This window comes from Eurypyga helias, unplaced genomic scaffold (assembly GCF_000690775.1).
Source record: "Eurypyga helias isolate BGI_N326 unplaced genomic scaffold, ASM69077v1 scaffold13992, whole genome shotgun sequence".
NCBI classification, from domain to species: Eukaryota; Metazoa; Chordata; class Aves; order Eurypygiformes; family Eurypygidae; genus Eurypyga; species Eurypyga helias.
The window spans coordinates 9,104-24,240 of record NW_010236693.1 but is presented as its reverse complement, the minus strand read 5'-3'; the positions used below and the strand labels follow the sequence as shown (position 1 = coordinate 24,240).

Here is a 15,137-nt window from a genome sequence, read left to right as displayed (position 1 = left end):
GGGAAAAATCCAGATAGCACTAACAAAACTTACATTACAAGCATTATAAGAACTTAAAGTGGTTGCTAATACCAACTCCAGTTGGCACAGATGTCGACTGACAGCGGTATATTTGGAAAAAGTTGGCAGTTATAACTGTCTTAGCTGCCCAGGTGTTTAGATTTGGTTCCCATCTACTGCCAGGATTGCTGGCAGTTTAGTGGAGGGGCCAGCTTAGTGGTTGAACTGCCTTTAGTCGAGATGTAATGGTTTTTTCTTAAGTTTAGGATGTTAATAGACTTGAATATAACTTGCCAACCCAGGTGTAGAAAGCTATGTAGTCTATTGATCTGCACCTCTTGAGGTATGACAGTTGTGGGGATTTCTTTGCTTTTAAAGGTTTATTCTTGGAGGTGGGACATCTCTTGCCTTACATGTCAATCTCTTTTTCTAGGAGGATAGCTATGGACAGTATGACCCGCGGTACAGACACTACGATAGCACCAGCACTGCTTACATGGAGCCTGGGAGCTATCGGTATTCTGAGCCTGAACGTCCTAGTTCCAGAGCCAGTCACTGCTCAGACAGGCCTTCTTCTAGGTATGCAGTCCCTAGATTGAGGAAAGACCCACTAACTCCACAGCAGTGAGGCAGTGGAAGTTTTACAGCATAAGCCCCAGTGAGGAGGATCAAAAACTCATGGTGCTGACGTAGGAATAGACGGTATCAAATGCTGTGTCCCAAAAGGATGCAATTCGGCAGTCCTTTCTGTTGCTAAAGCCGTATGACATAGTGTGGCCTACCACTACGCGGTGTTTCAGGTGTTCAGAGATGGTGACTCGAGTGAAAACCCACCGGTGCTGTCTCAGGGTAATTATTCTGAGGGTTACCTCAGCGGTGTGGATGAGCTTTCTCCCAAAACTCCCCAGCTGTGATCTGCATAGCAAAGGTGCTACGTGGGCATGTTTCACCCGCTGACTTCACTGCAGGTGTTGGTGCAGGTAGCACGTGAATTAGGAGAACTTGGAAACCTTGGTCTGCCGGATTATATGAAATAAAGAATTTGAGAGAGGGAAGCACTGTTTTTGGATGCTACTTGCAAATATTAAATAAAAGGCAGAAATGAAATCTCTAGTATTTCTCAAGGAAGGAGCAGCAAATTACCTTCCAGGGATGACTGCTTTCTGATGATTATCGCATAAGTGATTTGTGTGAACTTCACATTAATGACAAAACGTTACTTTTGCGTTATCTGGTGGGTGGGTTTGCAGGTTTCCAAGAGAGAACCCCAGTTATCTGTCCGGAAATGATGAAACCCTTCGTAGTACTTGTCTGTTGTTGGTAGTTGGAGCAGGCTTCAAATTAAAACCATAACATTTGCTTACCACCCCCAGAAGATTACGGGAGGTGAAGATTGGCCTTGAGGAGTACAAAACAATGGCTGTAGCTGCGTGTGATAACTTTTATCTTCTTAAGTGAATCGAAGTGCAGTGTGAGATCTTGTAATGAGATAATAACCTCTAGTAGCACTTCCTGGTGTACGCTCTTCTCCGGTACTGGTTTTGTGAGCGGTTGAAATTCCTGTAGCTGGCACTGGGCAGGTCAAAGCCTGTTACGGGTCGCTGTCAGCATTGATGTGAGACGGTGCAGTCGGACACCGACTGCAGTATGGTACTGTAGGGCAGCAGAGCCTGAGAGTGGCAAAGTTGGGGTGATGGCATGTCTGAAACTTGCCCCTAATGTACCAGTATTGGTGATGCAGCTTTGTAAACCCTGTTTGAGGTGGGGGGGAATAACCTCGTTCTGAAGGAGATTGAGCATATTGGTTGGGTGGATAAACCTGATCTGATAAGATCAGATCTCCTCCTCTGCAGAGGCAGGTGCTGAGTTAGCAAACTTCCCACATGTTCCAGGGAGGAGCATTACTTGATTTGCTTGGCCAGTTTGGAGTTTGCACTATCAGTTGTAGAGGAGCTTGAAAGTTCCCATCATTCCACATTGGCATTGAATGTCTTTACCTCCTGTGCATGCATGTATACATATGTGTGTTTGAGTATCTACACGTGTGTAGATACAAACATACGTGTATATTCATATATGTGTACATACATATATGTAGACACTGTATTTTTCATCTAACATTCATCTTCTAGCTTTTTTCAGAAATTGTGGGATGGTGTCCTAAAAATGGCATATAACAAAGGCTCATGATTTTTAAAGTAGTGGCCACATCTTTCCTTCTCCATCAAAAGTATTCTAATTATCTTTTATATGTGCACTGACTCTTACTTTGACGTGTTTAAGTCCTGTTCTTGTGCTTGTTCTGTTCACTTGGATAATCAGCACTCTAACATGGGCTCTGTAAATGAGTATTTTCTTCTATTCAGTTCCCTCTATCTGCTCAAATTTAAAACAAACCTTTCCTACACACCACTATCCATCCCAGCCTAGTGAGAAGGGTAATAACCTAGGAGGTGACTGGAAGTAGTTGTGTAGTGATGGGCTGTGTTACAATTGCCTCTCAATGCTGTCTCCTTTATTCACTGAAGTATTAAATATCAGGGTGCGGTAACACTCAGAACGTTGTTGAATCTGCTGAAAAGCTGAGACTGAGAAACAGACGGAGTGCAGGATGAAAATAAAGCATTGGGGTGATTGTAGTGGTAGCCCTGCAGCATCAGGACTCTTTGTGCTTGCAGCCACAGACTGGCATCAGCTTCCAGTCAGGCAAGGTGATGCTGAGTTCCTTAGCCAGGCACCCAGAGAGGTGTTGTGTGTCTTGGTTTTGTTTCTTTTCTGACTGTATTTAACCCTGGTGACAGATGCCACAGTGGCAGCCCTGGAGGCTGAAAGCCCATGCTCAGAATTATCCGTGAGAGTGCTAGTTCATGTCCTGACCCGTTTTTATAACCTCCTCTCCAGTTCTCATTTCATCGCTGTAAGATGGATAACAAAACACACTTAAAGCTGAGGGAGCAATTATTTCGTTAGTTGTGGAGTTACTGACTTCTCTGTTGAGACAGTTCACAGAATGCTAATTACAGCAGTAGTTTTTTGTGATTAGTTGTCTGTAAGTAATTAAACTTATTACCAAAGCAGTTTACAAAACTCACTGAATTACTATATTGTCAGGGCTGTCAGCTTTTTATGGCACACAGCAATTCAGTGATATATTGGTTTGTAAAGTCTTAATTTTAGGCTTCCTTGATTTCCTGTAAATGAATTATTTTAAATATGAAACTCCACCTCATCAGTTGTGGCATGTAGTTCTTCGTATCTCCTGCTGACTTTGGAAGAGATTGAAGGAGGAATAATAACTTTGTATACCTGTGTGCTTGCTTTCAGGCAGGGGTATGCTGAAGATTATTATACAAAAAGTGGATGGAGCGATTATTATCCAGGCTATTACCCAAACTCGTATGATTATGGAGGTAAAGTGTCAACATGAACTGTGAATTCTTCTGTAGAAAATTGCAGGTTTAAACAAAAAATTCTGGCGAAGAAGAACTTCAAGATCAGAGAATTATTAGATTTTTCCATATTAATAAAAACTAATATCCTTTCCATAATCAGCAAGAATTAAGTTATACTTGCTAAAAATTTATCTTTGGGCCTACTTCAGTTCTTAATACTGTGCCATCCTTCCTGTATGGTTTTATTCAGTAGAAGCAGTAAATAGAAAATAAGAAGTGGGGTTTTTTCCATGCTACCAGCCTTCAGATTGCCTTCCATGTGTTGCAAGCCTGTCATTCACTGGGGTGTATCATGGAATCATTCGGGTTGGAAAAGACCTTTAAGATCACCAAGTCCAATCATTAACCCAGCACGGCCAAGCCCACCACTAAACCCTGTCCCTGAGCACCTCGTCCCTGTGTCTTTTAAATCCCCCCAGGGATGATGACTCCACCAACCTCCCTGCACAGCCCTTTCCGGGAAGATATTTTCCCTTATAGCCAATCTAAACCTCCCCTGGCTCATCTTGAGGACATTTTCTCTCATCCTATCACTTCTTATTTGGGAGAAGAGACCAACACTGACCTCTCTGCAACCTCCTTTCAGGGAGTTGTAGAGCGATAAGATCTCCTCTGAGCTTCCTCTTCTCCAGGCTGAACACCCCCAGCTCCCTCAACTGCTCCTGACAGGAATTGTGCTCCAGACCCTTCCCCAGCCTCGTTTTCTTCTCTGTACACGCTCCAGACCTTCAATGCCTTTCTTGCAGAGAGGGACCCAAAACTGACCCCAGGATTCGAGGTGCAGCTTCACCAGTGCCCAGTACAGGGGACAATCCCTGCCCTAGTCCTACTGGTCACATTCCTGATGCCATTGGCCTCCCTTATCTAGGGAGGAGTCCTTGGCGTGTAACCTGCAGGCAGACTTCTCAAGTAAATTTTAGGTGGGTGTAAGCAGTAATTGACTCACGCCTGGCATTTGGGTTTGTCCATAATTATCTGAATGCTCAGAGACATACAGGCATTGATAATCTGAAGATAATTGCTTGTAAGTGCCTGGAAGGAGTTTGAGCAACATCTGTCCACATCCTGAGACATCATGGTGATTCTCTGAAGGCTGATCACAAAGATTCTGTAGTATTTGTTGAGTTATCAGGTTATGATAGAGTTTTAAAGTTGTTGGAAAACATCTGTCTGATGGTAAACACTGTCCCTTCAAGAGTATCTAGCTGACTATAATAACCATGTTTCTCTGGAAGGTGTGAAATCCATTTATTTAAAGGTTTTTTTTGTTTTTTGACTAAAAATGAGTGGATGTGTGTAGCTTTAGGTACATTATTTTTATTTTGCTATATTCTTCAGGACCAAATGAACATGTAATTAAAGAGAAAGGAGTAGAAAAAGTTATAGGCAAGAGCTTCCAATACCTAAACTATTTCTTCTTATTGTCCACAGATCCAAGTCGCTGGGAACGTTACCAGTCAACATATGACCCCAGATACAGAGATCCTAGAAGTTACGACCAGAGGTATTGGTATGATGCTGAACACAACCCGTACCAGAAGAGAGAAGCGTACCCGTACGGCAACAGGTTTGTCCATCCGATCCATGTTCACTCAGTGCTCTTTCCAGATCAAGGGCAGCGTAGGGCCTAGGTGCTGTGATCATCCAAGAACCAGCGTGGATGTTGGAATGAAGGCTTTCTTTAGGGCTGACTCTCCATAATCAAATGTGTCCCCAGAAAATTAAGATATGAGAGTGTTAAGGCAAAGGCTGAGGCTTTGCTTGTACACTGACAGAAATGCGACTTTATTTGCTGAAGATCTGCCCCAAAGCCTTCAGAATTTATGTGCTGTTGTGCTATATCAGGCATCAGAATTTCAGGGTGTTGGGGAGCTTTGTAAGCAAAATCCTCTCAATAATAACTCTCGGAATACAGCTACATCCTCTAACAGACTATTAAAAAACAGTGCTACACGTTTCACAGCGATGTTGATAGTCTTGTCTGTTACTTGAACATAGTTTGTTGGGGAAAACCAGACGAGCTGTCCTGTTCCCTGAGGAAAGGATTTAAGGCAGCAGGACTTGGTTTCAGATTGGTGAGTGTCCTGTGGGTTGTACTAGAACGGACTCTGAGTATGATGTTGGTCTTGGTCTGGAATATTCTGGATGAACCTGTTGAAGACATGTCAGTTTGGTTACGGTAGTAAAACACTCCGTCTAGGAAATAATCTAAAAGCCCTTCTGAAGCTGGGTACGGTTTTCTTCTTGACCGGTATGCAGCGAGGTCAGTTCCCTCAGGAAAATGGGTGGCTGCGTTCATTTTTGCTTTGTACGTGTCTTTGTTCTTCAGACATGACCGATACGAAGATAACTGGAGATACGATCCTCGTTTTGCTGGAAGCTTTGACGATGAATCTGAGCCCCATAGAGACCCTTACGGTGATGAATTCGATCGACGCAGTGTCCACAGTGAGCATTCCGGTCATAGCCTCCGCAGCTCCCGCAGTGTTCACAGTCGCCAGAGTAGTTTCAGCTCCCGTTCCCAGCAAGTGAGTTTCAAATGGTCACATCAGGTATTCTTTTGGTTGAGCTGGGTCTTTTTCTGTGTTAGGGGTGGGTGAAACATTAGAAATATGGAAATACTCCTGGGTTGAGCTTGGGGAATTTGTATTTTGTAAACTTTCATTCTCTGAGTTAGGGCTGATTTGTAATATAGTTTTGAACTTAATATTTATCACAGTTGTCAAGAGAGCTTTAAGCAAAATCAGCACTGAGCTGTGCAAGTTCCCACACACAGAGAAATGGAAAATGTCCTCTCCTGAGTCCATTTGCTGTTTGTGAGAACGTTGCCCTTGCTGTGCTTGGCTGCAGGTGATCACGTGTCTGGCTTTCAGCGATGCGTCATTGTTCTCATCACAGGCGTGAATGCGATTGCTGAGCTTGGGATCTGTCGAAAGACTAACCCCATGTTTGTATGATGCCATTTTGACTTTAAAAGCAAAAACCAAATCTAACTGACCACTCACCTACTTATGCCATAAGTACAAATACCTGGAAAACAGAGCATTTGGTTACTTTTCAAGGTGCAGTCTTTGCTAGTGGAACGTGTCATTTTAGTCTCAAGTGTTGGAGCATCGTGTTTCTTGGAAGTTTAGGTGGTTTTCCAGTCTGAACTCCGATTCATTTACTAATATTGGAAGTAGTACTGGAGGTCATTTAGGCGTCAATGTGGAGACACCTGAAGTCATGTAGGCATTCATCAGGCTTAAGCTATTGAGATTTTCTGTCAGGGTGTTAGAGCAGAGTTGAACATTCATTCTGATGCGCAGTTGCTGACAGAGCAACATTTGAACCTGTAAGTCGTTCTGTAATGTTACTCTTGACACAAGCCCACCGGCATTCTGTCCTGAGAGAACCGAATGTGTGCGGATGTGAACAGATCACACGGTGACAAAGACACTGAGGGAGAACGCTAAGATACATTGATTACCTTTGTAGCTGGTTGCTATAGCTGTCTCTTAGGGTAGCTCTCTCCAGCGCAGTGACGTAGCAAGCCTGCTTTACAAACAGTATGAAGAGTTGAAGCCCGGGAGGAATGCTTACCGTCTCGACTCATGCTTGCAGCATGGCTTGCTTTGTGCGACTTCACGCTCTCTGCTAACAATTACTAATGTGATCTGTTTAGAGCCAGCTGTATAGAAGTAATCACGACCTAACGGCTAATACGTATGAACCTACTGCGCAGGCAGTGTCGCTCCACACAGATTATCCATATGGCGGATACGCTGCTAACTTTGACGGACAACAGCCTTTTACAGATTATGGCTACCCGCCTGAAGCTGGATGGTCAGCTGTAGAACAAGGTATGGGCACCACTGCGGGAGGAGGGGGGAGAACTGTGCTTGCGAGGTGTTCTACCAGCAGTACTTGTCACTTCTGTTAGTATTTGTAGTGTATGAGATGCCTTTTGTATATTCATTGAGCCTGTTAACAGAAAAAGGTCCTGGTTTACAGTGTGTGTACACATGGACAACGTTTTGTTTCCTTTTCAGCGTAAGGATAACATGCTGAAATCTGGGTATGTCACAGAACAGGAGTAGCTGGGCAGTGTTTGCTATCAAATACTGCCACTTCCATTTGTAAATGTGTCTGTAGGTAGATTTTTAACTACACTGCTTGTGCTTCCTGGGGAATGAATAAAGTTTACCTTCAAGTTTTTCCTCACCCCTTCGGTGTGGAACAAAATGTCGTTCTGTGATGTGACATGCTAAAGGATGTAGTTAGCTCTTTGGAGATATATCGTATTTGTACGGAGGTTCCGGAAATGGGACTGAGACAAACAAGCAAAGCCCCTGCGTTGAAAAAATGAATGGGTTTTGAAGGTCTATAGTCTAGTTTTGTCATTGTTGCAAATCTTCAGATCTTTGGGAACATAATGAAACCGTTTACTTGTTGTTTATAAAGTTTAGCCAAATTGAACGGCAGGGGTTTTCCCCTAGCACTGCAGGATTAGCGAATAGGATAAGTTACATCAGCAAGTTACTCAGTTGGAAGACAAATTACTTGTTCTTATTTTATCTGTTCTTATTTTATCTTCAGCACCTTTAAGGCCCTCAACGCCTGAGAAATTTTCAGTGCCTCATATCTGTGCTAGGTTTGGTCCTGGGGGCTTCTTAATCAAAGTGCTGCCAAACCTGCCTTCAGAGGGACAGCCAGCCCTGGTTGAAATACACAGTATGGAGGTAACGTTTGAAAGAAAAAAGGGGGGGTGGTGGAATATAGGCCCTTCCTTTGGAAGGGGAGTAGGGAACTTGGATCTATAGCTTCCTGACTTTCTTTTTCTTTCTTACATCAATGCATGTATCTTTGTATTTATCTGTTTGGGCTGTAACCGTAAGTAAAACTAACTTTAAAAATTCTCTTCCTCTGAGAGGTGATGTAGTCTTCATCAGGTCACCCAGCTCCTGGTGATTTTGTTGAGGCAGAGCCCTTCCATCCTGGAAGGGCTGGAGCTGTGCTGCTTTGTTTCTGATGCGTTGCTGTTCATAGAGACGTTGTCCTCCTGCATTCTCCGCAGGGCTGAGGACTGCTTGTTGCCTAGATGGTCTGGGGATTAAATGCCAGGGGTGTATCTTCATGTAGTCTTCATCAGGTCACCCAGCTCCTGGTGATTTTGTTGAGGCAGAGCCCTTCCATCCTGGAAGGGCTGGAGCTGTGCTGCTTTGTTTCTGATGCGTTGCTGTTCATAGAGACGTTGTCCTCCTGCATTCTCCGCAGGGCTGAGGACTGCTTGTTGCCTAGATGGTCTGGGGATTAAATGCCAGGGGTGTATCTTCATCCTTCTTTTGCCGTGCCATAGTAACACAAGATAGGTGGAAGGCTTACGTGATGAGCGTAGACTTCATTGGTAAAATACCACTAGGAGGAAGCAGAAGTGTACCCAGGTACCACAACAGCATCAGGGAAATTGCGAAGGCCATGGGAGGCAGACTTTTCCGTTTTGCTACAGAATGCCTTCCCACGTGAAGCAGTTTGTCATTGGTGATCCGCGTGCAGATTGCAAGTCACCCTGTGTACTTCGTTTAGAGCAATAGGCTTAATTACACGATAGACTATGTTCAGGTCTGGGGGGTTTATTGTTAAAAAGCAGAATCCGTAGTTATAAGAGTTTCTTGTGGTTTATGTTTGTGTTTCAGACTATGCTACAGCACTCTCCAGAGCAAGAAGAGATGAGGGCGTTTCCTGGTCCTCTTGCTAAGTATGTTCTTACGGATTTCAATAAGAACTTCCATGCTTTCGGATTTAATTTCTTCACCAAACTCTTACTTGTCTGCAAATTACGGGATTTAAAGTGACTCAAAATATTTATGGCTTTTCACCTGCTTAAATGATACCTGAGCTTTAAATTTATTCCTCATACTAATCACAATAATGATCTGAATGTTTACATTCATCTGACTAAACTTTTTTTTTGTGATTTCAGGGAAGATACCCATAAAGTGGATGTTATTAATTTTGCACAAAATAAAGCTACGCAGTGCTTTAAGAACGAAAATCTAATTGACAAAGAATCTGCAAGTCTGCTTTGGGACTTCATTGTGCTGTTGTGCAGGCAGAATGGGGTATGTCTCACTGCTTGAGTTTTCATCTTCTCTGAAGTATTTCATACTCAAAATGGTATTATGTGAAAGACAGCAGTGTGTGTATAGTGACGTCTCTTGGAATACGTCACAAATTGAGGAAACAGATGAAACTGGTCACTTGTCCGTGGGTGCTCAGAGGTGGTGATATTCATACATGACTGTTGAGGTGACAAATAAAATGAAAGCGATGTTGAAATAACAGATTTTGGTTTCCTCTCTCCCCTGTATAGACCGTTGTGGGAACAGACCTGGCTGAACTTTTGCTCCGAGATCATAAAACAGTGTGGCTTCCTGGGAAGTCCCCTAATGAGGCAAACTTGATTGATTTCACTAATGAGGCTTTGGAACAAGTGGAAGAAGAATCGGGTGAAGCCCAGCTCTCCTTTCTCACTGATAGTCTTGTAACCGCGATTGACAGTCTTGAGAAAGAGACTGAGCGATTTAGAGAGTTGCTGCTTTATGGCCGCAAGAAGGTGAATACTCTTACTGTTGTTCCAAATACTGTGTGTCTTGTTTTCTTTACTTAACTTCCACAAATCTGAAAGCTCTAGGCATTACTTAAAATAATTTTTGCGACTTACTGTGTGCATGTTTCATGGCACTGCATTACGCTGACATGGAAAAATGTTGTGCAGTTTGTAATATAAAACAAAATTATATTTCTGTGTTAGTATTTGATCTAAACACTTTTTCGTTCAGTCACAAAGTACTGCTGTAAACCAATCCTTTTTTAAATCTTAGTGTGTTAAACTCTTCCCAGAAAACTGATCTCTGTATTAATTAGGATGCTTTGGAGTCTGCCATGAAGCATGGTTTATGGGGTCATGCTCTGCTACTTGCCAGCAAGATGGACAGCAGGACACACGCAAGAGTTATGACAAGGTACTGTGTTGCTTGTCTGTTAGTACAATATGACTATCTGTTCTGCTAAGGAGGCAGAGACTTGGTGCTCAGAAGTCTTGATGTCAAAATCACGAGTTATTCTTAGTACCTTATACAAGAGTTATGCTTTAATTTTACCTATAGATTCAGTTGTCATCTGTTACTTGTTATTCTGGGGCTTTCTGGCCATAAGCTTAAACCTGAGGGGTTACTCTGTCACGCTCTCCATGTAAGGGATATTGGAACAGTATCATCTGTGGGTTTGCTTGATCGGTGCTGTTAGTCAGGCTCTGAAAAACTGCAGTGACAACTGTCCGCTTAAAGCCAAGTAACTGCGGTACCCTTGTTCTCCTTGTCTGAAAAAGCAGATGTGTTAGTACGTGCTTTGTCTACAGACAGGAAAACTTTCTCTCAGTTTCCTGAGCCTGTGAGATCATGAAATCATCTAGCCAGCTGATATGAGGAGAATCCCCAGGTTTTTCCTAGCTTGGACTGACCTCGGTCAGAGTGGCAGAACCAGTCAACCAGTAATGTTTTGGTTTTGGCCATAACCTGCTGGACAATAGCTTGTTCAGTCTAGTATTTTCAAATAGCGTTTCTTTCCCTTAGTGGCAGTTAATCTAGCTTACTTTTTTCAAATAGCGTTTCTTTCCCTTAAAGTAAGCTAGATTAACTGCCACTGAGTGTTCCAGTTTATTTTAACTGCTTACCCCGTGTTTGGTTTTTGTTTTTCTGTGTAATGTCTCTGTAGGTTTGCCAACAGTCTCCCAATTAATGACCCTCTGCAGACTGTTTACCAGCTCATGTCTGGAAGGATGCCAGCTGCGTCCACGGTAAGATTAAAGCGTGGGCTGCGTTAGAGCCTTAGAGGTACTGCAGTGAGCAGTGTAGTCTGCCACAGTAACCTTTCCATGTGCTTTTCCTAGAATGTCAGATAAGGTGTTTTGGTCCTTTATAGGTTGAAACACCCATGCAGAGCTCCAGTCACTGATTTGACTAAGCAATTCTTCTAATTTTAGTGCTGTGGAGATGAGAAATGGGGAGACTGGAGGCCTCATCTAGCAATGGTGTTATCCAACTTGACCAATAATGTGGACTTGGAATCCAGGACCATTGCTACCATGGGAGACACTCTTGGTAACTCTTGGGGAATGAACAGGGTGATGACTGAAGGAAAAGCTTTCTGAAAGCTTTACTCAGCTTTACTTTTTTGCAAACAAGCAATTGCTGTGTAAACTGTAAAGTGGAACAGTTTGATATGGGCCTGTCTCTGTTGTGAAGGTATTTGAATGCAAAGGCAAAATGGTACGGGACGCTGACTTGCGTTGTGCCACCAAGGAAATGCCCTGAGTTCTGTCGCTTATTTCTCTACAGCTTCCAAAGGCCTGCTGGATGCTGCCCATTTTTGTTACCTTATGGCCCAAGTTGGTTTTGGAGTTTACACAAGGAAGACAACAAAGCTTGTCCTAATTGGATCAAATCATAGGTTTGGCTTTACTTTTTTTTTTTTTAAAACATGACTTTTTAGGTGCAAAACCGAAAGTTTAGTGGCTGGAGGGACTGAGTTGCGCTGCTCCCCTTGTGCTCGCTAGCTGCAGCTGGTTTTGAGAAAACTGTTTGATGTCCTCTCCTTGTTTGAGGAGTAGAAGTTAGGTATTCTGTGTCTAATGCAGCTGTTTCTGACTTTTTCTCATGGACAGATCTGTGTTTATTGTTGGCATGTATAATCTCAATGTTAAACAATATTTTTCCTCTCCCATTCCTGAATAGTTTGCCATTTTTTAAGTTTGCCACCAATGAAGCCATCCAAAGAACAGAAGCCTATGAGTATGCACAGTCACTAGGAACTCAGCCCGGCTGCTTGCCCAATTTCCAGGTGAAGAGTTGTTATATCTTTTCTTTATTATTATTATTATTTATTTTGGCACGTTTTAACGAAGTTTTCATCTCTCATGTGCTGTCTTCAGCACAGCAAATACTTTATCCCTTGTAACGTGAAATATTCATGGATAATGCAGTCTAAGATAGCTTTTTCCCTGTTGTCACTTAAATCTCCTTTTGCGTGTTTCATCTGTGCATTCTGAACTTCTGAATTTTAAATGTTATTATCATAAATCCATATTCTAAAAGAAATCAGCAGAATTTGTTGGCGCTAGCTGTAGACAAATGGATAACCTCCACTGGATACATTGGGTGGAAGAGGGGAGTTGAATGCTTTTACCCTAATTTTCTCTCTTCTCGACTAGTATAGATGTGATAATGGGCTAGCTGAGCTGACAGGCTGCCTTTCATCTGATGCTTTTAAGAACCTTGTGCTCCCCTGGTTTATCTCCCCTGCTTGCATTCCATAGGTTTTCAAATTCATCTATGCTTGCCGGCTAGCTGAAATGGGACTTGCTGCTCAGGCTTTCCATTACTGTGAAGTGATTTCCAGAACTGTCCTTAAAGATCCACATTACTATTCACCGGTACTTATCAGCCAGCTAATCCAGGTAACGTCAGGAAGCATTAAGTATTTGTGGCTTCATACTGTAGGTGTGAGCTGTGGCTAAAGTTGCCTTTTGTTGGCCGGGTTACTTCAACTTTACAACGATTCCTTTTTCTAGATGTCAGCGCAACTACGCCTGTTTGACCCACAGATAAAAGAAAAACCAGAACAAGAATCTTTTATTGAACCTTCGTGGTTAGTAACGCTTCGACACGTGGATGGACAGATCAAGGTACAGAACATACTTTTCAGCATGAATGTTCTCTTCTAAGGATTAATGTAAATCCAGTTTTTAAAATGGATTTGTTTATGATGCTAATTACAGAAACAAAGTGACTTTGATATGTTCGTGTGGTAGAGTGCAACTGTTGTGACTAAAAGGAGGTGGATTTACCATACTTTAGTGCCCTAAGATTGAATACAGCATAGTTAAAGGGTGTGTTACATGAGACAGGCTTTCTTAGTACTGCAGTGCAAGGAGGATTGCAAGGCTCATTAGGTCGCAGTAACTCCTGCTGTAAGCAGAGGGTCTGCTTGACAGAAAAAAAAAGCTGTGTGTGAATTAATGTAGCTAGATTGTAACAGAGTGGAAATAATTACTGTTAATTTAAAGAGATCTATTAGAAATTCAAACCTTGAGCTAATTAACTAAGCTTCAATTTAAACAAACCAACCAACCCCACCAGTGATACGGTTGAACTTGGCCTGCAAGTGGCTGACAACTCATTTTTTGACTAAACACTGAAAACTCATGTGCTCTTTTTCCTCTTTAAGATTTCCTTTGCTGTACGTTCCCTTGGTTCTGAACTTAACGTCTGGTACAGTTAATAAAACCTTGCTCTTTTGTGCAGGAGGGTGCAATAGCTTACAACACAGACAGATCCACCCCGCCGCCATATGCATGTAGTACACCGAGCTCTGAATTAGACCATGCGAGTCAATGTGATGGAGCAGGGGGTGGCCGGGATGCGGGTCCGGGTGCTGAAAACGCGTTGTTAGCGTCCTTACTACCCAATATGGCTCAACAGATGCAGAGCGTGCAGCTGATGCCTTCAGGTTCGTGTTTCATATCCTTCTTCATGACAGAGAAAATAAATGTTTCAAGTTTCTGCTGTAAGAAACCACTTAAGAGGGTGGTAGAAGCAGCGAGATTTCACTCCTGCATTGTATCATTCATAGGGTAAAAAGCTCATGCACCGCAACATCTGTTCAATTATAACTCTCAACTTCTTTTTGTGCTGCAGTACCTCAGGCTGTCCTTGATGGGTCAGCTGCTATGATTCCTCCTGGTGAGCCGGAAGCTGTCCGAAGTGTCCCCTTTTATTCAGTGCCGTCTCAGCCTGTTGGTCCGGGACCTGGCTTTGCACCTCCAGGATTTTCCAATCCGTACGGAACTGAACCATCACCACTGTATTTGGGGTCAGCACTGCCACCGGGAGGGCCACCGCAAGAAATTGAGCCACGGTCAGAAGAGCAGACAAACCTAGAAACAGGTCTGGGATCTTAGTAAACAGCGTTCCTCCCTTTTTAGGGAATAATGCAAAACATCTCAATGTTTAGAAAACAGGAAGTTAAGTAGTGAAATTTAAAAGCACCACGTGGTACAGAAACATCTATGGAAAGTGACAGCATTCATCCTGCTTACTGGGCTTAGTTTAAACAGAGGTCGGACTCGGCAGGTTACAATTTAGACCCTACCAGGTAATTTTCTGTATCACGGAATCACTGAGTGCCCTGGGATTGGCAGTTCTGTTTGCAAGGTCTGTGATTGGAGCCTTGGGGTTTCTGCCTCTGGACTTCAGCTTCTAGGATCCTGATAAGTTTTAATTCTGTGACAGCAGGACCTGACGTGTGCAGGCAACGCAGCCACAAGTTTGGCAGAGCTGTGTTAAAGAGATGAAGAACTCTAAACTGCCCTCAGCCTGCTTGGGCCTGTGTTTAGATCATAACACCCATGCAGGACTGAAACAAAAATCACAGCAACTGCAGTTCACATTCTTTAAAAGACCAGGTTCTTTCTAGCTCAGATTTGATAACCATTGAACACCTTTTCCATAAAAGAGTGGTTGTGGGGTCTGGGGGCTTTCTGTGGCGGCTTTTGTTGTTGCTGTTGTGTTCCCCACTGCTAACATAATCTAATTTGTTTGGTTTTTTAAGGAATGCAGAGAATTGCCCCGGAGTCTTCTTCACAAA

The 15,137-nt window shown here is 43.0% G+C and overlaps 1 protein-coding gene across 1 annotated transcript in view; it reads left to right on the top strand.

Moving 5' to 3' along the window:
- SEC16A (SEC16 homolog A (S. cerevisiae)) overlaps window positions 1-15,137 on the top strand; it is a 24,976-nt gene that overhangs the window by 3,832 nt on the left and 6,007 nt on the right. Inside the window, exons 3-21 of the mRNA XM_010147187.1 lie at window positions 434-579; window positions 3,325-3,410; window positions 4,884-5,019; window positions 5,782-5,980; window positions 7,117-7,294; window positions 8,031-8,173; window positions 9,128-9,189; window positions 9,415-9,553; window positions 9,805-10,047; window positions 10,359-10,456; window positions 11,208-11,289; window positions 11,476-11,593; window positions 11,831-11,942; window positions 12,227-12,332; window positions 12,808-12,948; window positions 13,063-13,176; window positions 13,796-14,000; window positions 14,189-14,437; window positions 15,102-15,131. Of these exons, the coding sequence (XP_010145489.1) occupies window positions 434-579; window positions 3,325-3,410; window positions 4,884-5,019; window positions 5,782-5,980; window positions 7,117-7,294; window positions 8,031-8,173; window positions 9,128-9,189; window positions 9,415-9,553; window positions 9,805-10,047; window positions 10,359-10,456; window positions 11,208-11,289; window positions 11,476-11,593; window positions 11,831-11,942; window positions 12,227-12,332; window positions 12,808-12,948; window positions 13,063-13,176; window positions 13,796-14,000; window positions 14,189-14,437; window positions 15,102-15,131 (2,587 nt within the window). The remainder of the gene's footprint in view (window positions 1-433; window positions 580-3,324; window positions 3,411-4,883; window positions 5,020-5,781; window positions 5,981-7,116; window positions 7,295-8,030; window positions 8,174-9,127; window positions 9,190-9,414; window positions 9,554-9,804; window positions 10,048-10,358; window positions 10,457-11,207; window positions 11,290-11,475; window positions 11,594-11,830; window positions 11,943-12,226; window positions 12,333-12,807; window positions 12,949-13,062; window positions 13,177-13,795; window positions 14,001-14,188; window positions 14,438-15,101; window positions 15,132-15,137) is intronic.